This window comes from Drosophila biarmipes, chromosome 3R (assembly GCF_025231255.1).
Source record: "Drosophila biarmipes strain raj3 chromosome 3R, RU_DBia_V1.1, whole genome shotgun sequence".
NCBI classification, from domain to species: Eukaryota; Metazoa; Arthropoda; class Insecta; order Diptera; family Drosophilidae; genus Drosophila; species Drosophila biarmipes.
In genome coordinates this window covers 22,080,482-22,099,552 of record NC_066616.1, presented here as the reverse complement: position 1 = coordinate 22,099,552, position 19,071 = coordinate 22,080,482, and the positions used below count along the sequence as shown (strand labels likewise).

Sequence of the window (19,071 nt, the reverse complement as noted above, 5' to 3'; positions counted from 1 at the left end):
ACCCCGGGTAGCAAAGTGTTGCGGTTTGTGTGTCTACGTCTATGTGTTTGGGCCTAACTGATAGCGCAAACTGGTTTCGGTCTAGGCGGACCCATATGGGATGTAAAACAAAGGTAATAATACAAGCATGTAATCGTTTCCGATGTCTCTGGATATCATCGTTGACCCGAGCGAAGGCTTGTGTAAGTTACGTTTTGGTTTTCGTAGGCATTTCTAAGCAAGTAAACCTTTCTCCACTTGTCTTATCGCATATACACATTATCGCACATACGTTCCAGTTCAATAAATGGCTTGCCCATTCATAATCTGCAAGAACTTTGACTTTGGATATTTTTTCAGAAAGGTTTGTCGCATTTCACCATGCCTTCAACACGGTTTCTTTGCACAAAGTTCTTAGAAATGTGTACGAGCATAGCATCTACCAGAATAGTAACCATTTACTACTAGTAACTAATGAATATTAGATTAAGATTGGATTGAATCAATTCATACATTTTAAATTAAAGTACTTTATATTTACTACAACGACATCAAGAACTCTATTCGAAGTCTAAGAGACCCTTTCTATCGAAGAAGGGAAGAAGTTGCTGCATAGCCTTCACGTAGTACGGATTTGTATAGGTCTTGTAGCGGATTGCATCAGATTCGGGGCCGGGTGCCAGGATTTTGTCCATGTTGGAAATTTCTTGATGTATTTTTCAACATCTGGGATGCCCCATTCAAGCATTACCTCGAAGTAGCCAGGGTCTCGCATCTCCTTAAGTTTGGTAAGCATCGTTCTGCTTTCCTCCCGAAACACAGTCTTGTAGAACTTTTCGTCATACGGCCCACTCAATTCGCGATAAAATGCTGAGGCAGCATGAAGTTCGGCCAATTTGCGAAGCATCCGGCGAATGTGCGGTAAGTCGTAGCCCTTGAGGCGATCGAAATTCCCGAAATTCTGCCTGCTAAGATCCTCGAAGACGAGGGTCTCTGGCGTCTCCTCCACTCCTCCACTCCAGCGTCCTTGTAACGCTTCACGAATTGCGGAATAATGTCCTTGTACATTTCCTTCTCCTTGGGTACATGCCCATCTGATTCACCATCGCTCCCCCCTTGTTGATATCCAGACCCGTTTTCAGAATGTACGAGATGGGACCTTGGGTACCATCTATAACTCACTAAGGTTACTAGAGTTTCGATGTAGAACGTACGGGTCATATACCTTTATACAACAGATCTATATAGATTATATTTAGTCTATGCTATCTCTTTATAGTCTTTAGTGTTTTGGCTTTTCACTTTTCTTCTCGGTAAAAGACTAAAACGATGTTGTTTTTAGTATTCCGAGCTCAAGCAATCTCGATTTTGCGGTTGTTAAAGAGGGGAATACTTAAAAAGTGAGTGTAAGAGGAGAAAGACCGAGCTCCTCTCTTGAGAATCTCGGTGTTTATCGAAGTAAGCTTTGGCTGGGTGGCTGGGAATTAACAATAATAATAATATGTTAATTTGTTTTAGTTCCTGCCTAAAGTATAAAAAATAGTTTAAAAATGCTGCAATTTGAATCGATTTGAGAAAATCAAGCACGACTCTTCTCGTAATCAAGATCGATTTCATGTTGAATCAAAGAATGATTCTTTTCGAAATTGAGTTCCGTTCGATGTTAAATCAGAAAAAACTCCATCTTGAATCGATGCTGGATCACTATTGTGATCGAAAATAGTGAAATCACGAACTCTAAAAACAGTTCTTTCTCTGAGTGTATACGAAAATGAAGTGAGGTTCATTCAGCTGCTTAGAAGTACTACCAGTAGGAACAACCGGTTAAATTAATATTATTTGTTGAACCACTTATAATTTTGCTCATTGTTCTGTGTCTAAATGTGTAAAAAACTGATGTTGACATGGCAGTAGGCAATTGTTGTCCAACAAATTAATTAAAATTCCGCCTAGAGCTGTTCATTGTCACTTCCCATATTCCAAAACACATTTACATCTTTTTACTCATACTATGACGTACAACTGGGAAATGTTAATTGAACCAGCCCCGTCATCCCGAATCGGAATAATTGAGGCTCGTCCAAGTTTGGGGAGTGTGCCATGGTTGTTTGCTAGTGCTCGTGGTGGCCTAATAATAAATATCATCAATTTAGATTGGGGCTCAATTAAAGTTAGTTGGTCGTCAGCGATTATGTGGTTATCAATAGAAAACGTAAAACAATGCGGAACATTCAAAAAAATGTCTAAAAGAGCGCAGCGCCATGACTGGCTTTTAAATAGAAATCAGTCCAAACAGTATTGATAAGATGGGTTATATTAAGTTTATGACTTTAACCCAGAGAAATGTAAGGTACAAGTTAATTAATTTTATTGTAGTTTCGAATATATCATCCATTAATTTAGTCCTAATTGAGCAGCAATCGCTCCTCCATCCAGGGCAAGATTTCCTTCATCGCCTGAATGTATTTTCGGTTGGTGAACATGGCACACTTCATTTTGGAGGCGTATCGTTCGTTGACCTCGTCCTCAAACTGATTCATCATCGCAATGGGCAGAGCGCGAGTAACCACCACATAGGCTGAAATCAGCCCATTGATAAGATTAATTCTATTTAATAGGCTTCTAAGTACCCACCTGCCAGGCCGTTTCTATTAAGAGCTTCGCGAAGATCGTGTAGCTGCGGCAAAGTGCCTTGAAAGTTCAAAACTTTGAGGTTATCCAGCAAATGGTAGAAGTAATACTGGACCATGTCATCGAACTGAAGCAACTTAATGTCCTTCTCGGCTGATGAGAGGATGGTGTAGTACAGATCGATGGACTGAAAATGGCATTTATTATAATTTAAGAAAAACAAGTTGAATGAAATACAATAGATTGGAAATATACCCACCGGAGATCCATATTTGACCACCTGGAAGTCGAGCAGGGCGGCGTCTTGCACATGACCGACGTCTCCTGGCTTGAACATCACATTGTTCACCCAGCAGTCGCAGTGATTAAGGACATTGAACTGATTGGGATCGGGCTCGTGGAGCTCCAATAACCTGTCGACGAGGTCCTGCTCCTTCTCCACGAACCGCTTGTGGAAATGGTCGCCCATGCGCCATCGTCGCAACTGCGAAAGAAATATTTCCGGATCGTTTAGCTCCCGTAGAACGGATCGATTGGCCTTGGTATAGACTCCTTTGGCTAGAAGATTACTGAAAGCTCCATGCTTTTCGACATATACGACTGAGGCTGCATGGAGTTGGGCCAGTTTCTTGAGCACTTGCTTCAGGCACTCTCCATTGAATCCTTCTTGCCGCTCCACATTTCTGTAACCCTGGGACTTGAGATCCTCCATGAGGATGTACTGAACACCGATGTTGTGGTCCAGCTTAAAAGCCCTCGGGCCAAAGGATATCTCCTTGCCCACCTCCCTGTAGAGCCGCTCCAGCTTGGGCAGGACATTGTGGTAGACCTGGTGTTCCCGGAGGAACAGCTTCAGCTGACTCATTAACCTGGCTTGAAAGTCGCTGCCATGTGTGGCTTTCAGCACAAAGGATAACTTCCTGACCGTGAAGTCCGGCAACTGGACCTTCACCCGGATGGGAAGAAGGACCGTGCAGTTGCGAAACTGGATGAGGTGGACGCTTGGAATAACCGTCAGATTATGGTGTTCCTCCCCCAAGATGGACTGGACCGCCTGGTTCAGGGACAGGCTGGAAACCCAATCGGGAATCTTCGGCACTTTCATCGGCTTAACACTTGTACAATTTTCACCCCAGAATTTATGTAGGTAACAAACAATAACTATTGAGTGAAATTTCTAGAGGAAGCTGCTGAAATTAAAGTTATTTATATAATTGGCATGACAAACAAATATAGAATTTAATCGGCAGTCAACAGTTATTTCAAATATAATTAGTGTTTTATTAACCTTTAAAGGCAATTTATATGATGCCATTAAAAAGACATTATTATATCATTTTGGATAATCACTTCCAGTCGAGCAAGCCGCGGTTGTCCAACCATGGCAGCACCTCCGTCATCACCTGGACGTATTTCGGGTTGGTGAACATGGCGTTCTTCATTTTGGACTCGTCGCTGATGTAGCTCTCCAGATTGGCGTTGTTGGTCTTGTCCAGCATGACGACGGGCAGCACCTTGGAAACCACCATATAGGCTGTGGGAGGAGGAATTATGGATATGATATGATAATGGGGAGGTATTAATACTCACCAGCCAATCCATTGCGGAAAAGGGCTGCATGCAGGTTCTTCAACTTGGGCAGTGGTCGGTGGTACTGCAGCAGCTTCAGATTCTCGACCAGATTATCGAAATAGTAGCGCACCAAGTAGTCGAACTTGGCGGTCTTCAGTTCGGGGGCAGCCGAAGACAAGATCAGGTAGTACAGATCATTGGCCTATAAGGGGGAAATTTAAGATATTAATAAAAATGTTGTTAATAATAAATAACTATGCCTTACTGGGCTTCCGTACTTTCCCACTTGAAAGTCCACGAACAGGGTCTCCTTAATGGTTCCAAAGGCATCGTGCTGGAACATAATGTTATTGGCCCAGCAATCTCCGTGGTTGAGCACATTGAACTCCCTAGCGTTGTACTGTTGATCCTGCAGCAGGCGATCTACCAAATAGTCGTCGCTATCAGCCTGCCACAAGTATATAGAGAATGTATTCGGCACTCTTCTTAGATTTCCCATCGAAGGATACCCACCAACTTCTCGTATATTTTCTCGGCATTCTTCCACTTCTTGAGCTGGGCCAAAAAGGCACCGGAGGCATTGAACTCCTGCAGCAGCTGGCGGTTGGCCTCACTGAACACGCCCACCGTGAACTCCTCCCCAAAGAGTCCATGGTGCTCCACATAGCAGGCGGAGGCCGCATGGAAGGCGGCCAGTTTCTCGAGCACCTTCTGCATGTGAACCAGATCCAGGCCGGTCAGGCGATTGGCGTTCTTGAAGTTCTTGCGGTGCAGATCCTCCAGCAGAATGTAGTCCACTCCAAGGTCACGATCCACCTTGAAGGCCTGGGGAGCAAACTGAATCGGCTTGCCGGCATCCGCGTAGAGCTTCTCGAACTTGGGCAGAATGCTGTGGTACATCAGCTCCTCCTTATGGAAGAGCTTCAACCTGGCCAGTATGGCGGCCATCACTTCGTTGTTATGCTGCGCCTTCAGAACAAAGGAAAGGCTCTTGGTACTGTGATCTGCCGAGGAGAAGCATCAGATATATTATCAAGTGAAATTTAGCATGATCTTAACTCACCTAACAGTTCCACTTCCACCAGCAGGCGCAGGAACTGGGATGAATAGTTCTCGCCCTCGCTGCTGCCTTTCTGGGGAGTAATCGATATGATCTTCTCGAAGTCCCCGATCTGAGCCTGAACCGCCTTCTCCAGGGTGATGTTTGGCAGCCATTTTGGCAGGTTTTCGGCTGGCACCTCAAGGGTTCCATTAGTTTTAGGAGCCTCAGTCATGTTGTATCTACCATAAGGGATAGTCATTTATTTTCTCGCACTTAAGATGTTTGGTCAACAAAAACGACAAACTGATAGCAACGATGAAACGCGGCTAACAGGCTAACACGGCCAACAGGTCGTATACATAACGATTGTGAGACCATTGTCAAACATAGGTGGCGCCACTGCACTGCTTTGACGAAGGCGCGGAATATTTGAATAACACAGTGCTGCTCTGCTTTTGGCCCATCCCATCCCATAAACGTACTTAAAAAAAACTGCGTACTTGGAGGAATTGCATCATTTGAAGCCAGGAACTTTATCTTGAAGAAGGGGTCTAATGGGTCGGCGAATTATTAGCAGAACGTTCAAGTACTCTAATTGCTGCAATAAAAATGTTTCTATAGATCTGAAGAACCATCAAGTCGAATATATTTTCTATGGCATTTTCTGAATAGAAGTCGTTGTTAGTAAACATACATAAGGGAGCACAAACAATTGAATATAGTTGGTAAACAGAACTACTAAAGCCCTTTTAAAGTGCTTACTAATATACTTAAAGATAATTGGAGCAGTTCTTGATAATCTAGGGTTTTCTGTTTGGTTAGCAAGCCCTGTTAGCTTCAACTACTACCCATTCCATAGAAATATGTTATTTGTGCAGATAAATTCAGGCAAATCATCATCAATACAATTCGAAATACGTGATTTAACGAATTGGGCACATACGAATGGCGTTAATTAGCGCACCTTCCTGAGGCTTTCGTTGATTAGGCAATTATCAGAATTATCGCTATTCAATGAACAAAAATCATAAATCAGGTCACATGTCAGGTGGTGAAACACCTGCCGGGAGTTCAATTGCATTACGACACACGGGTTGGAACATCCTACCTGAACAGGATCGAATATGAGCTTTAGGATACGAAAACGTCACTTAAAATATGATTTATTCACTAATATAGGTGCGACGAATTTCACTATAAAACGACCTTTTCACTATGATACTAGTTGGTAAACTAGAGGTTGGCCCAATCTGAGCTATGGTTTTATAGCGCTCTTCACTTTTGATGGTCAAAACTGGGAGATTGGATTCGTGGAATCGGGAAAGAACAGATCGGTAGCCAACCTTCTTCCTTAATAGGTAAACGAGCGTTCTGATAGATCGACTGCAGCCCGGCCAACTGTCGAGTGGGAAATACGCGTCGCGATGGTCGGGAGCAGCGTTATTGCCCCGATTTGGCTATGGGCGAAGAAATTCCTTATCGCATGCATTCGATAGAAGTTTATTTTGTAATTCAGTTCGCCAAAACCGGCAAAAAGAGTGGCAATCGCCGGTGGCGAGAGCGGGAGCGCGATAGTGTGCCAGGGCGAGGGGCAAGCGATATGTGATATGGAGGCAAACGCCGTCAATTGTTTGATTGATAACGAAACTGTTTCTTGTTTCCACTTCTGATTCGACTCTTTATCGGCCAACATGTTCCTCTTTGGGCTCGCCATTCGCTCTAATTATTTCGTGATTCCTCATTAATGGCTGTTTGCGGGCGTGACATGTGACGGGTAGACAGATATAGACGTATACCCCTGTGATTTCCGCACAAGCGCCACTCACTTAATAACTTATTATTAGAATAATAAGTAGTACTACTAAATATAGTGGTAAACGTGGCTCAATTGGGCTTTTCGATTCAATGTGATTGACCTTTAATGGGCATGTTATTAACTTCCTTTTATGACTTTTGTTTGGGTTAAAAATGAAGCAAAAAGCAGAAAGTTCACCCTTTTACAAGGGGTAGCATCGTTTTTTTTTGCAAAAATCGATCAAAAATAAAATTTTTAGGTGGGAATGCCAATCGTTTAGGAATTTTATTCCGCGTTGAACAAGATATGACATTCCACTTTTGGCCCATTACTTTTCTTGTTTCGCCCAAAATACTGATTATTTTTGGGTGAAAAATATACACTTTTGTTTTTTGTCCAACAATTGATTTTTTTCTTTCACCTTTTTTGATGTAACATGGTCAAAAATGGTCCGAAACTTAAGAGACACACTGTTTTGGACAGCTTACAATCTAGACAGTTAATCGCAGTAATTTTCTTGCTGATTTTTAAAAGTAAAAAATTTCTCAAAATTTTGACTTTTTTATAAGGGGTAGCATCGTTTTTTTTCCAAAAATCGATCAGAAATAAAATTTTTAGGTGGGAATGCCGATTATTCCGCGTTGAACAAAATATGACATTCCACTTTTGGCCCATTACTTTTCTTGTTTCGCCCAAAATACTGATTATTTTTGGGGTCAAAAATGGAGGTTTTTTGTTTTTAAAATTTTATTTACTTAATTATAGAAAAACACTTTTTAATTTTATAGCTGTCATGTCAGTTTTTTTTTAAATGCGGCATAGTCTGCTTGATTGTTGTTGGAAAATATCATTATTTTAAATTGGTTTCCCAATTATTTACTGTATTCAGAAAGCTTAAATAATCACTTTAGATTGGTTCTCCAGTTGTTACGTAAGCGAAGCCCCTTCACCAGAACGTAATACTTCAATGCATCTGTCGGCTATTAAACGAAATCAGTTAGATCTGAAGGGCCCCTCGATTGTTGAGCCAGGTCAGAATGGCGCTGACATGCTTCTTGTAGCGGGCATTGGAGTACATGGCCATCTTGAGACCATCGCCAGTGTCCGAGTCGGTGACGAAATCGGTCAAGTTGGCGTCGTCAGTTCGGTCGAGCAGCACAGGTGGGCAGAGCATTAGGACAGTGTGGTAGCCTGCGATTGAAAATAAATTGTGATTACCGGCAGCTTTTCAGAGAGAGCTTTTCGCCTTACCAACTCGGCCATATTTCAACAGCTGAGTGTGTAGGAATCGCAACGAGGGGGTCTTGGCCTCGGGGTACTTCAGCAATCGCAAGTGCTCGACCAGCTGATCGTGGTAGTACTTGATACAGTAATCGAACTGACTCAACTGAATTTCGAATTTCGTCGAGCCCAGTAGGAAGTACATCAGATCGTGGGCCACGCAGGTCACCTTTGGCAGCTGCAGGTCCACGAAATAGGTCTCGGCCGGTTCGGGGGACTCTCCCTCATACCTAAACATAATGTTGTTCGTCCAGCAATCTCCGTGGTTCAGGGCATTGAAGTCCTGCGGATCGGGCGTGTTCATGGCAAACATCAGATCCACTATTTTCGGATGGATCTTGTGCTGCACAAGCCCAGGAAATAATAGAATTTTAGCAAGATGTATCATAAATTTCGACGATGTTACCTACCACCGCCTCGCTGTACTCCTCGTAGCCCTCGTAAAGAGGCAGGCACTTGAGTAGGTACTTTCCCAAAGTCTCGGCCACCTGCTCGATGTTATCCTTCATGCTATCCGCATAGGTGGGTTGCAAGTAGTTCTGGGTGTAAGGACCCTTCAGATGGAGCCTGTTGGCCGAGGCCGCGTGCCACTGGGCCATCTTCTTTAGCACACCCTTGGTGTGGGCCATGTCCAGACCCTCCAGGCGATCGACGTTCTTGAACCCAAAGGGTTGGAGGTCCTGCAGTAGGACGTACTCGTCGGGGGCATCGATTTCGTAGGCCTTGGCCCCAAACTGCACCTCCAAGCCGGCGTCCTTGTACATCTGCTCCAGCTCGGGAATCACTTGCAGGAAGACATCCCGCTCCACCACGAACATGTTGTTCTTCTTCAGGATCTCGCGGTACATCTCAAAGTCGTGCGGCGTCTTCAGCATGTAGCTCACATTTTCGGTGGTGTGATCTGATGACGAAATCTTCGATGTTACTTCCCATTGTTTGCCATGCCGATGACTCACACTTACCACTCAGTTCCACTTCGAAGCGGAGGCGTAGCATAATGGTGGAGTAATTTTCACCCGGCTTGAGACCGGCCTCCGGCTTGAAGCTCTTGATTCCCACATACCTGTCGCCAAAACGTTCCTTAAGTAATTTCTCGAATAGCTCGGCCTTCAGCCAGGTGGGCAATGGAACCGTTGCTGTCTCCTCCGACATTTTGAACAAAATGTGTTTTGTTTGCCGGCCGGTGGTGTTTAAATATGAGAGAGCCAACTCAAACCTTTTCCCCTATCTCTTTGTTCAGTAATGTGTTCAAAAACAAAGGCCGATCGAAAAGCTCAAAAGCTTGAGGCAAACAAAACAGAGAGGGCCGGCCAAAAAGAGAGTTCTCCAAGCCACTCGTTCCCCAAGTTCCGAGAGATACGTTCGTATACGCACATATGTACAGAACCAAGCAAACGCGGGGGAATTCTATGTATATGAAAATCCATATTTGGGCTTAAGTGCTTTCTGTCATATATTAGAAAACAAATTAATGATGAAAACTACAACCAAATAATGAAATTTAGGTAGGGATACGATAGAGTAAATAATGTATAAACCTTACTAACTTGATTTAATTTAAAAACTAAGGACTAGTTTATTATTCTCTTTTTATTATTTTTATAAATTTGATATTATTTTTAAAAATTATAGTACAGGCCAAAACAAACGCGGGGAAATTCTATGTATATGAAAATCCATATTTGGGCTTAAGTGATGAAAATATAGATGAGTAAATGATGTATAAACCTTACTAACTTGATTTAATTTAAAAACTAAGGACTAGATTATTATCTTTTTATTATTTTTTTAATTATAATTATATTCTTTTTAAAAAGTATAATTATATATATATTATAAATAATTATTTATTTATTACGTCCTTGTAAGGTAGTTTAAAAAATTGCCTACAAACGTATATCTTATCTATTAATGAGCCACATGAGTGCCTATCTTTACAAAAAGAATAAAATATATATTGTCGCTTGTAAGCTAAGTGCAAAGTTATAGTATCACAAGTTTCTAAAGTGAGTGTTCAGAACTTTTACTCCATAGCCCCACGATGTTGAAGCCATGGCAATAGCACTTCCATGTGTTTTTGAAATCTGGGATTTACATAGAGCGATTTCTTAAAGCCGGAATCGTCATCTCCAAGGACTTTTTCAAAGTCAGCTCCATCTACGGGATCCAGCAAAACATATGCCATTACAGTTGCGGCGCAGATGAATCCTGAAATATTTACCTATATAAAAGATCTTAATAAATACGAAAAAAACTTAAACTCACCCCATCCACTGTATTTGTTGAGAGCATCATAAATACTTCTCAAAGTAGGTAGTGCCTTTGAGTAATTCAGAAGCTTAAGGTGCTTAACCAATTCCAAGTGGTAAAACCAAATAAAGTAATCAAACTTTGATGTTTTTACATCTAAACTTGTAGAAGACATCAGGAAGTAGTACAAATCCTGAGCCACTGAGCCCCACTTGGGCACTTGAAGATCGACGAAATAAGTGTCCTGTATTTCGTTTCTCTCATTGTACTGGAACATAATGTTATTGGACCAACTATCTCCATGATTCAACACTTGGAAGTCATCAGGTTCTGGATTGTTCAGGCTTTCCACAATTTCCAATGTCTTGGCAGAGGCAATTTGCTGCAGCGAACGATAAAAGATAAGAAACAGAGATATGGATATCGTGAGATGAGTTTACTCACCAAATCCTTCAGATAAGTCTGGTAATCTTTGAACAGCTCGATGTTTTCCAAAAAGACTTTCAGGCTGCGGGTACAGAATGCATCTACGATTTCCTCGTTTTTAAGGAAACCCTTGGTGTATTTCTCCTTGTATGGACCCTTTGTTTCCACTCTCACAGCCGAAGCTGCGTGCCATTGGGCAAATTTCTTCAGGACACTCTCTGTATGGGCCTGGTCCATACCTTCAAGGCGATTGATATTTTTAAAACCACGTGGGCGGAGGTCCTCTAGAAGGACATAATAATCACTGGCTTCTATATCGTAAGCCTCTGCTCCAAACTTCACCTCTAGACCCACATTGCGATAGAGCTGTTCTAGTTCGGGAACCACTTCCAAATACATTCCACGTTCCACATCAAAAATATCCGTCTTTTCCATCATTTTACGATACTGCTCAGATTGATGAGGCGTCTTTAGCATGAATGCCTTGGTCTTTTGGGACTTATCTAGTGAATTTATTTATAGTTTATTGTTTAGGGAGGGATTTTTAATAATTATAAATACAAATACAAACCCGTTGTCTCCACATCCAGCTCGATTCTGAGCATTATAGTTGCATAGTTCTCGCCAGCAGCGACTCCTGCTTTAGCTCTCATGCACTTCGTCTCCTTATAATCCTTGACGTTTTTTTTAAGAAGGTCCTTGAAGACCTCCGGCTTGACCCAATCTGGAATGACGACCTCCCTCTGGCTAATATCATCGTCCTTTGTTTGAGGCGACATTTCGAACAGATCTCTGTGACTTCAGGGCACTTACTGGAAGCTGAAGTACTGTGCGCATCTTTTAAATACTGTCGGAGGAAATAATGATAATGCGAACGATAAACCTTATCTCTTACCTAAGAATCAACAAAATGTTTTAAATTAGTTTGTGCGAAAGTGACAAAGCCGTCTATTACAGCTCTACGAGGTAGGTGCGTCTGGAATTATAAATACAATCCCCCCCACAGATTAGATTCTCACAATGACAACGCTGTTTGAGGAATATAAAAAGTATTCTGGGCACACAAATTATGTAATACAAAATGATACATATTTGTTAAAGTAGGGCACGTAAGTATCAATTAAACGGTGTCTGCTAAAAGATATTTACTAGGCAGTGTGCGAAATGCATTTATCTTATCTTTTGATTAAACTGATAGCTCCATATATACTTAAAAGTATATTGATTGCAGAAAGAGTTAAGTATTAAATTTGTACTCAAAACCACCTGCATGTTGTCCCTCAGGACAGGATTGAATGCTTAAATAGGCGTTGAGGGACTTGCTTCGCAAAATTATTATGTATTTTTCTTTAATTATAATTTTATTTTTGTTTTCTTTATAAAAAAACAAATTTTTATTTTACGTATTTTTATTTTATTACGTTTTGAATAAGCTATGAAATGTATTGTTTGTTTGGAAAATGATTAGTTCTTGATTACTTGAACACAAATTATATTATATTTTAGGAACCTATTCTAGGGCGCCTTGGTGCTGCAGCCATGGCAATACGACTTCCAAATGCCTGACGTATCTGGGATTGGTGTAAACTGACTTTGTAAAGCCAGAATGATCCTCTGATATGATTTTTTCGAAGTCTGCTTCTTCTGTGGGATCTAGAAGGACGAATCCCATTACGCAAGCAGAGCAGATGAAGGCTGCATATGGTGATATTAATAAAATATGATCGTATAATTAAGATACGAGCACTTACCCCATCCACTGTATTTGTTAAGGGCATCGCGAATGCTCCTTAGGGTAGGCAATGTCTTTGAGTAATTCAGAAGTTTTAGATGCTTGACCAATTCCGAGTGGTAGAACCAAATGAAATAATCGAACTTCGAGGTTTTGACGTCCAGGCTTGTTGACGAAATCAGGAAGTAGAACAAATCCTGAGCTACTGTTCCCCATTTGGGTATTTGCAGGTCAACGAAATACGTATTCAATATCTCGTTTTTCTCGTTGTACTGGAACATAATGTTATTGGACCAACCATCGCCATGGTTCAGGGCGTTGAATTCATCGGCTTTCGGTTCCTTCAGATCGTTTACCACATCAAATAACTTTCCTGCGACACTGTGCTGTGGAAAAAGATCTGAAGATCAAAGCAGATCTAAAGCTATTAAAGCAAATGTAACTTACCAAATCCTTGATGTAAGCCTCATGCCCTTTGATCTGATCGATATGTTTTATCAAGTTTTTAGCACTGCGATTGCAAAAGGCATCCACAATGGCTTCCGATTTAAAAACCCCTCCTGTATATTTCTCGTTGTAAGGTCCTTTGAGGTCCACGCGAACTGCAGATGCAGCATGCCATTGGGCAAATTTCCTTAGAACATTCTCAGTATGAACTTGGTCCAAACCTTGGAGGCGATCAGAATTTCTGAAACCTCGAGGACTTAGGTCCTCCAGCAGGACATAGTAATCCCTGGCTTTTATCTCGTAGGCCTCTGCCCCAAATTTAACCTCCAAGCCTACATCTCGGTAAAGTTGCTCTAGTTCAGGAACCACTTCCATATACATTCCACGCTCCACATCAAAGATGTTAGTATTATCGAGAAGTTTGCGATAAGCTTCAGTCTTGTGTGGTGTTTTCAACATGAATGCCTTTGTTATTTTGGATTCATCTAAGAAAATTATTAGTTTGATAGCTTATGAAACTGCAGGAATAAATTTACTAACCTTTCGTCTCAACATCCAGTTCTACTCTGAGCATTATGGTGGCATAGTTCTCGCCAGCAGCGACTCCTGCTTTGGCTCTCAGGGCTTTAGTTTCCTTGTAATCCTTCACCTTACTTTTGAGTAGATCCTCAAATGCTTCCGGCTTAACCCAGTCCGGAATCGGGACTTCTCTCTGGCAAACATCCTCGTCCTTCGTCTGCGGCGGCATTTTCGGATGATCTACTGGACTTGATCTCACTCACTGAGAACTTGCTCTACGGTTGTCTTCATTTAAATACAGTTGATTTAGATCCGCCTTGGGAGAGATAACAATTATCTAGATCCCCACAGACACTTTTAATTGTTCCCTTAGTCCTGTGTGCTGTGTGACAAGCACTTATTCACACCTTTGAACCCAATATTAGTTGACAAGGCAGTTTTCTAAAAAACAATATAACTAGCTTGCTGAACATTTTTATAACTTATTTTATTATGTAATTTTCCTAAGATACTATTTTAAAATATTTTATTTGTTTGTGTACACAATTGGTAGTAAAATTGTTGGATAACTGTCACAAGAGTTGAGGTCTCTAATTGTGATTACCTTTTTTGACAGACAACTAATGAAGATACGCTCAGAAGCTTTATTTTCGGATTTGTTTTTATACCCTTTTCGCTTCCTACCTTATATGGTATACGATTTATGACCTTTTCTACTTATCTAAGTTTCTTCAGATTTCTAATCTCTAAGCTTTCTTTATAAGAGCAAAACCAAAAAAACTTGAGAAGGGGAAGAAATCAAGTTTGCTTGTGGTCGTCTTTCGTTTTGTTTTGTTTTGCTTCGGTTATTTGTTTATGCCCATATAAGGCATATGCCCATACCCAAAAAACTTCGCTCTTCTTTAATGGCTCAGGTTTGTATTTAAGAAAAATATGAGGCAAATTTCGGTTTAACAATTGAAGGTATTGTTTTACGTATTATACATTTTTGGTCTGGAGGTGTATACTTAGTTACGATCCAGAAGAACTGCCCACATCACGCCATTGGCCTATGCTGAGGAAATAAAAAAATAAAAATAAAAAATAAAATAAATAGAATAGTATCTGTACATTAAAATTGAAGAAAAAATAATAAAAAAAAAATATGCTTTAATTTTTATATAATTTTATTTAAATTTTTGCTCAACCGGTTCAAATGGTATTAAATACAATGCCTGGGCCTTAAGTGCACTCGTACTGGGCTCTCTCTTTTTTTGAGCTTTTTCAATTGACAAGGCTTTGAGATTCATTGAGAGAACTGAAAGATACAAGCTATGTTTCCCTGGTTTTGTTTTGCTACGCTGTTCGCTATGACCTTATATGGTTCTCGGGTTCTATCACTATCTACTCAACGTTTAGTCACTTTTTGTGTTAACAATGTTCAAAATACTTTGGTGGGTCGCTTGCATGTCCAGTTTATTTTTATGCCACTGTTGCCCACCCCTTAAGTCGTTATCATAACCGCTTTCCTACTAAAAGTACATTTTATCATGGTGACTTTTGCTAAGTGATTGATTTCGTTTATAGCACAAAACTTTACGTTTATTAATACTCCTTGCCATTATCGCACATAAATAAAGATAACACTATCATGAGAATGCACATTATTGTGATTCAATTTGGAATGTTCATTGTGAAAATGGAAATTTATTTAGTAGGGTGATTTAGATATCCAATGCGCCACGATTGAGTAGCCAGGGCATGATCGCTTGCATATGTTTGCGGTAACGAGGACTGTTGTAGAGCTGCATCTGGAAGTCCACTCCCGCTTCGGTTTCGCCCATAAAGTTCTCAAAGCTGGCAGAGTCCGTCGGATCCAGAAGAACGGCAGCCATCACGCTAGTGGCCACGGAGTAGCCTAATGGAAAGGACAGATATTTCACAATTTCAATGTTAAGTTGAAGCAACTAAGCCCCGCCAGTACTTACCGAAGAACCCGTATTTAAAAAGGGCCAAATGAATATCTCTAAGGCTGGGAATGGGCTTTGAGTACTTCAGAATCTTCAGGTGTTCCACCAGGTAGTCATGGTAAACTTTAATATAGTAATCGAATTTCGTGAGCTTATCCTCCAACTTTGTAGACGAGAGCAGGAAGTACAGAAGGTCCTGGGCCACAGTTCCGTATTTGGGAATTTGATAGTCGACCAAATACACCTCCTTAATTTTTCCAAACGCATCATATTGGAACATAATATTATTCGACCAGGAATCGCCATGGTTCAGAACATTAAATTCTGTGGGATCCACCTTCGCAAACTCAAAAATCTTATCGATGAAAACAGGCTGCAGGGCTTTCTAGTACAACAGGAAAAAATAAAGAATTACGACGTCTATTGGGCATTTCAAGTATTCACTACTTACTACTTTGTCAATAAAGACTTCATAACCTTCGTATGTGACACAGCTTTTGACAAAATTCGGTCCCATTCCTTTCATCATTTCGCTCATCATCGAACGGTTTTCTTCCCTGTAGAATCCGTGCAGGAGGTGGTCAGGATAGGGTCCTTTGGTGGCCACTCGCACCGCTGACGCAGCATGCCATTGGGCCAACTTTTGGAGCACCCTCTCCGTGTGCGTTTGATCGAGACCCTCCAGTCGGTTGGCGTTCTTAAACCCCTTTACCCCCAGATCCTCCAACGCCACGTAGTCGGTCTTGGCGTTCTTGATGTCGTAGCTCTTGGCGCCAAAAGTGATATCCACGCCCACTGCCTTGTACAGAGCAGACAACTCAGGAACAACCTCGTTGTACATTGTGCGCTCTGTGTCGAAGATGTTCGTTCGCTTCATCATCTCCTGGTACACCTCGAATTGGTGGGGCAGTTTTACCATGAAGGAAACCGGTTTCGTCTTGCCATCTGGGGGATGCAAGTCAGCCATTTTCCTCGCACTTCAACCCCACTGACTTACCCTGCAGCTCAACTTCGATGCTAATTCGCAGCATAATGGTGGCATAGTTTTCACCTGCCGCAGATCCCATGTCCGCCTTGAAGCTCTTGACTTTCGAGAAGCCCTCCACGTTGGCCTTGAGCACATCTTCGAACAGTTCCGCAGTTATCCAATCGGGTATTTTGCTGGCCGCCATAATAGATAATCGGTATTCGCTCTGCTGCAAAGTGTAGAACACGTATACGCCTAGTTGTGCCGGAATGAGTGGACTGAGGCCAGTCGGTGAGGATCACTTGTTTTATATCAGTTGGCAAGCTTTTATAATTGGGTCCGTAGAACAAGTGGGCTTTTTCTCTGTTTTCCCGAGCAAGCTTTTCCAATTCCACTTTAACTAATTCTCTAGTTTATTTCGTGACTTGATCAAAATTGTAAATAACACATTTTTAGGTATATATGAATAAATGTAGCTTTTGATGTTTTGCGTCATTGACCTTAGAATTGGAGTTGTTTATGACCCATCATTAGGTGAATAAGAGAGGTAAGGCGAAGTGACATTGCACCCAAAATTTCATTACTCTTTGGATTAAAATAACTCGTTTTTATCGCTTCTGACTGAAATCATTATAACCTCTGCAAGGATATAATAATTTTATTTTAGGTAGTTTAATACTTTCAAGCGGAATTGTCTATCACAATATGAGTGGAGGTAATTGCCTAATCTATGTCCAAAGCTCCGCGATTAAGCAACCAGGGCAGGATAACCTGAATGTGTTTCCGGTAGCGGGGATTATTGTACATTTGCATCTGGAAGTCCACTCCCTCGGGAGAGTCGCCTATAAAGTTCTCAAAACAGGCGCTTTCCGTTGGATCTACAAGAACTGTTGCCATCACCCCTGTGGCCACGAAAAAGCCTGCAAAATATTTTATATTATTAAATTTTCTCTTAACAGCAGTTCAAGGATATACCCACCGAAAAGTCCATTTTTCAATAAAACCTTGTGAATGTCTCGTAGGCTGGGCAGTGGCTTGGGATATTTTAGTATTCTCAGATGCATCGCCAGATTATCATGGTACACCTTTATGTAGTAGTCAAATTTGCTCAACTTATCTTCCAGCTTGGTGGACGAAATCAGGAAGTTAAGTAGATCCTGGGCCACAGATCCGTACTTCGACCCCTGATAGTCCACCAAAAAGACCTCCTTGATTTTTCCAAACTCATCGTACTGGAACATAATGTTATTTGACCAGAAATCGCCGTGGCTCAGAACATTGAAATCCGTGGGATCTACTTCACCCAATTTGAAGACCTCGTCTATTACCACTGGCTTTAAAGCTTTCTATTTTTAATGACAAAATGCTGTCAAACTCACTTTTATTAAAATTATGGTTAAACCTTACCACTTTGTCTATGTACGCCTCATTGCCTTCGTAGGTGGCACAGCATTTGAGGAACACCTGCCCCATAGCATTCATCATTTCGTTCATCAACGCCTTGATTTCCTCCTTGAAAAATCCCCTTAGAACTATTTCTGGGTACTGTCCCTTGGTGGCCACTCTCAAGGCGGTCGCCGCGTGCCATTGGGCCAACTTCCGGAGAACCCTCTCCGTGTGCGCTTGATCGAGTCCCTCGAGACGATTGGCGTTTTTAAAACCCCTTATGCACAGATCCTCCAGCGCTAAGTATTCGCTCTTGGCATTTTTGAGATCATAGATCTTGGCTCCAAAAGAAACCTCCACAGCCGCCGCTTTGTAAAGTTCCTCCATCTCGGCGACAACCTCAGTATACACGGTGCGCTCGATTTCAAAGATATTGGTGTGCTTCATCATTTCCTTGCAGACATCCAGCTGATGTGGCAGCTTTACCATGTATGAAACCGATCTCGTCTTGCCATCTGGGGGATGGAAGTCAGCCATTTTCCTCGCACTTCAACCCCACTGACTTACCCTGCAGCTCAACTTCGATGCCAATCCGCAGCATAATGGTGGCATAGTTTTCACCTGCCGCAGATCCCATGTCCGCCTTGAAGCTCTTGACTTTCGAGAAGCCCTCCACGTTGGCCTTGAGCACATCTTCGAACAGTTCCGCAGTTATCCAATCGGGTATTTTGCTGGCCGCCATAATAGATAATCGGTATTTGCTCTTCTATAGAGCGTAGAACATACGCCTAGTTGTATTGGAAAGACTTGAATGAGGTCTGACAGGGAGGATCAGAAGTTTTATATCAGTTGGGAAGCTTTTATAATTGGGTCCGTAGAACAAGGGGCTTTTTCTCTGTTTTGCAGAGCAAGCTTTTCTTATTTCATTTTCACTGATTCTGTTGTTTATTTTGTGACTTTATCCAAATCGTACATAAATACATACTTAGAAATATATGAAAAAATATAGCTTAGATGGTTTTGAGTCAAGACCTTAGAATTAGGGTTGTTTATGTCCCAACATTAGGGGAATAAGAGAGGTAAAGCAAACGACCG

The 19,071-nt window shown here is 41.6% G+C and overlaps 8 protein-coding genes across 10 annotated transcripts; all 8 read right to left on the bottom strand.

Moving 5' to 3' along the window:
- Positions 1-598: 598 nt before the first annotated feature.
- Positions 599-997, bottom strand: LOC122817801 (uncharacterized; the record flags this gene model as incomplete). The annotated part of the gene is made up of 1 exon (XM_044091101.2): positions 599-997. A coding segment is annotated over one exon (399 nt), but the record flags the coding sequence as incomplete, so codon positions are not given.
- Positions 998-2,325: 1,328 nt separating this feature from the next.
- On the bottom strand, positions 2,326-3,817 carry LOC108026456 (uncharacterized). The gene is made up of 3 exons (XM_017097397.2): positions 2,870-3,817; positions 2,614-2,797; positions 2,326-2,557 (listed from the first exon to the last, which is right to left on the bottom strand). Exons 1-3 carry the CDS (start codon positions 3,713-3,715, stop codon positions 2,385-2,387), a joined length of 1,203 nt encoding a protein of 400 aa, XP_016952886.1. The 5' UTR covers positions 3,716-3,817; the 3' UTR covers positions 2,326-2,384.
- Positions 3,818-3,867: 50 nt separating this feature from the next.
- Positions 3,868-6,634, bottom strand: LOC108026455 (uncharacterized). 3 transcript variants are annotated; one of them, XM_017097395.2, is made up of 6 exons: positions 6,568-6,634; positions 5,246-5,463; positions 4,696-5,186; positions 4,448-4,630; positions 4,201-4,384; positions 3,868-4,144 (listed from the first exon to the last, which is right to left on the bottom strand). In XM_017097395.2, exons 2-6 carry the CDS (start codon positions 5,454-5,456, stop codon positions 3,957-3,959), a joined length of 1,257 nt encoding a protein of 418 aa, XP_016952884.1. In that variant the 5' UTR covers positions 5,457-5,463; positions 6,568-6,634; the 3' UTR covers positions 3,868-3,956. The 3 variants fall into 3 exon arrangements, with proteins under 3 accessions (XP_016952884.1, XP_016952885.1, XP_050744844.1); XM_017097396.3 differs by lacking the exon at positions 6,568-6,634 and adding an exon at positions 6,333-6,466; XM_050888887.1 differs by lacking the exon at positions 6,568-6,634 and adding an exon at positions 5,725-5,740.
- Positions 6,635-7,748: 1,114 nt separating this feature from the next.
- On the bottom strand, positions 7,749-9,474 carry LOC108026002 (uncharacterized). Its single transcript, XM_017096692.3, has 4 exons — positions 9,263-9,474; positions 8,711-9,201; positions 8,271-8,643; positions 7,749-8,210 (listed from the first exon to the last, which is right to left on the bottom strand). The coding sequence occupies exons 1-4, from the start codon at positions 9,450-9,452 to the stop codon at positions 8,017-8,019; spliced, it is 1,248 nt and encodes a 415-aa protein (XP_016952181.1). The 5' UTR covers positions 9,453-9,474; the 3' UTR covers positions 7,749-8,016.
- Positions 9,475-9,851: 377 nt separating this feature from the next.
- Positions 9,852-11,796, bottom strand: LOC108026469 (uncharacterized). Its single transcript, XM_017097412.3, has 4 exons — positions 11,548-11,796; positions 10,995-11,479; positions 10,566-10,932; positions 9,852-10,508 (listed from the first exon to the last, which is right to left on the bottom strand). Exons 1-4 carry the CDS (start codon positions 11,753-11,755, stop codon positions 10,324-10,326), a joined length of 1,245 nt encoding a protein of 414 aa, XP_016952901.1. The 5' UTR covers positions 11,756-11,796; the 3' UTR covers positions 9,852-10,323.
- Positions 11,797-12,367: 571 nt separating this feature from the next.
- On the bottom strand, positions 12,368-13,927 carry LOC108025998 (uncharacterized). Its single transcript, XM_017096688.3, has 4 exons — positions 13,696-13,927; positions 13,156-13,640; positions 12,728-13,094; positions 12,368-12,671 (listed from the first exon to the last, which is right to left on the bottom strand). The coding sequence occupies exons 1-4, from the start codon at positions 13,901-13,903 to the stop codon at positions 12,487-12,489; spliced, it is 1,245 nt and encodes a 414-aa protein (XP_016952177.1). The 5' UTR covers positions 13,904-13,927; the 3' UTR covers positions 12,368-12,486.
- Positions 13,928-15,228: 1,301 nt separating this feature from the next.
- On the bottom strand, positions 15,229-16,862 carry LOC108026365 (uncharacterized). Its single transcript, XM_017097282.3, has 4 exons — positions 16,621-16,862; positions 16,075-16,568; positions 15,642-16,008; positions 15,229-15,571 (listed from the first exon to the last, which is right to left on the bottom strand). Exons 1-4 carry the CDS (start codon positions 16,793-16,795, stop codon positions 15,378-15,380), a joined length of 1,230 nt encoding a protein of 409 aa, XP_016952771.1. The 5' UTR covers positions 16,796-16,862; the 3' UTR covers positions 15,229-15,377.
- A 343-nt stretch (positions 16,863-17,205) lies between these two features.
- On the bottom strand, positions 17,206-18,792 carry LOC108026364 (uncharacterized). Its single transcript, XM_017097281.3, has 4 exons — positions 18,544-18,792; positions 17,998-18,491; positions 17,570-17,936; positions 17,206-17,510 (listed from the first exon to the last, which is right to left on the bottom strand). Exons 1-4 carry the CDS (start codon positions 18,716-18,718, stop codon positions 17,314-17,316), a joined length of 1,233 nt encoding a protein of 410 aa, XP_016952770.1. The 5' UTR covers positions 18,719-18,792; the 3' UTR covers positions 17,206-17,313.
- Positions 18,793-19,071: the final 279 nt, after the last annotated feature.

Excerpts from the sequence above, each read along its gene's own strand:
- LOC108026456 (XM_017097397.2), bottom strand. The coding sequence starts at position 3,715 with ATGAAAGTGCCGAAGATTCCCGATTGGGTTTCCAGCCTGTCCCTGAAC. Across the intron at positions 2,798-2,869 it reads TGGTCAAATATGGATCTCCG|TCCATCGATCTGTACTACAC; the intron begins GTGGGTATATTT and ends TGCCATTTTCAG. Across the intron at positions 2,558-2,613 it reads TAATAGAAACGGCCTGGCAG|CCTATGTGGTGGTTACTCGC; the intron begins GTGGGTACTTAG and ends GGCTGATTTCAG.
- LOC108026455 (XM_017097395.2), bottom strand. The coding sequence starts at position 5,456 with ATGACTGAGGCTCCTAAAACTAATGGAACCCTTGAGGTGCCAGCCGAA. Across the intron at positions 5,187-5,245 it reads GGTGGAAGTGGAACTGTTAG|ATCACAGTACCAAGAGCCTT; the intron begins GTGAGTTAAGAT and ends TCTCCTCGGCAG. Across the intron at positions 4,631-4,695 it reads AGAAAATATACGAGAAGTTG|GCTGATAGCGACGACTATTT; the intron begins GTGGGTATCCTT and ends TACTTGTGGCAG.
- LOC108026002 (XM_017096692.3), bottom strand. The coding sequence starts at position 9,452 with ATGTCGGAGGAGACAGCAACGGTTCCATTGCCCACCTGGCTGAAGGCC. Across the intron at positions 9,202-9,262 it reads CTTCGAAGTGGAACTGAGTG|ATCACACCACCGAAAATGTG; the intron begins GTAAGTGTGAGT and ends TTTCGTCATCAG. Across the intron at positions 8,644-8,710 it reads AGGAGTACAGCGAGGCGGTG|CACAAGATCCATCCGAAAAT; the intron begins GTAGGTAACATC and ends GGGCTTGTGCAG.
- LOC108026469 (XM_017097412.3), bottom strand. The coding sequence starts at position 11,755 with ATGTCGCCTCAAACAAAGGACGATGATATTAGCCAGAGGGAGGTCGTC. Across the intron at positions 10,933-10,994 it reads AGACTTATCTGAAGGATTTG|CAAATTGCCTCTGCCAAGAC; the intron begins GTGAGTAAACTC and ends CGTTCGCTGCAG. Across the intron at positions 10,509-10,565 it reads CAACAAATACAGTGGATGGG|GATTCATCTGCGCCGCAACT; the intron begins GTGAGTTTAAGT and ends TAAATATTTCAG.
- LOC108025998 (XM_017096688.3), bottom strand. The coding sequence starts at position 13,903 with ATGCCGCCGCAGACGAAGGACGAGGATGTTTGCCAGAGAGAAGTCCCG. Across the intron at positions 13,641-13,695 it reads ACTGGATGTTGAGACGAAAG|ATGAATCCAAAATAACAAAG; the intron begins GTTAGTAAATTT and ends TAATTTTCTTAG. Across the intron at positions 12,672-12,727 it reads TAACAAATACAGTGGATGGG|CCTTCATCTGCTCTGCTTGC; the intron begins GTAAGTGCTCGT and ends CACCATATGCAG.
- LOC108026365 (XM_017097282.3), bottom strand. The coding sequence starts at position 16,795 with ATGGCGGCCAGCAAAATACCCGATTGGATAACTGCGGAACTGTTCGAA. Across the intron at positions 16,569-16,620 it reads CATCGAAGTTGAGCTGCAGG|ATGGCAAGACGAAACCGGTT; the intron begins GTAAGTCAGTGG and ends TGCATCCCCCAG. Across the intron at positions 15,572-15,641 it reads TTTTAAATACGGGTTCTTCG|GCTACTCCGTGGCCACTAGC; the intron begins GTAAGTACTGGC and ends CCTTTCCATTAG.
- LOC108026364 (XM_017097281.3), bottom strand. The coding sequence starts at position 18,718 with ATGGCGGCCAGCAAAATACCCGATTGGATAACTGCGGAACTGTTCGAA. Across the intron at positions 18,492-18,543 it reads CATCGAAGTTGAGCTGCAGG|ATGGCAAGACGAGATCGGTT; the intron begins GTAAGTCAGTGG and ends TCCATCCCCCAG. Across the intron at positions 17,511-17,569 it reads ATTGAAAAATGGACTTTTCG|GCTTTTTCGTGGCCACAGGG; the intron begins GTGGGTATATCC and ends AATATTTTGCAG.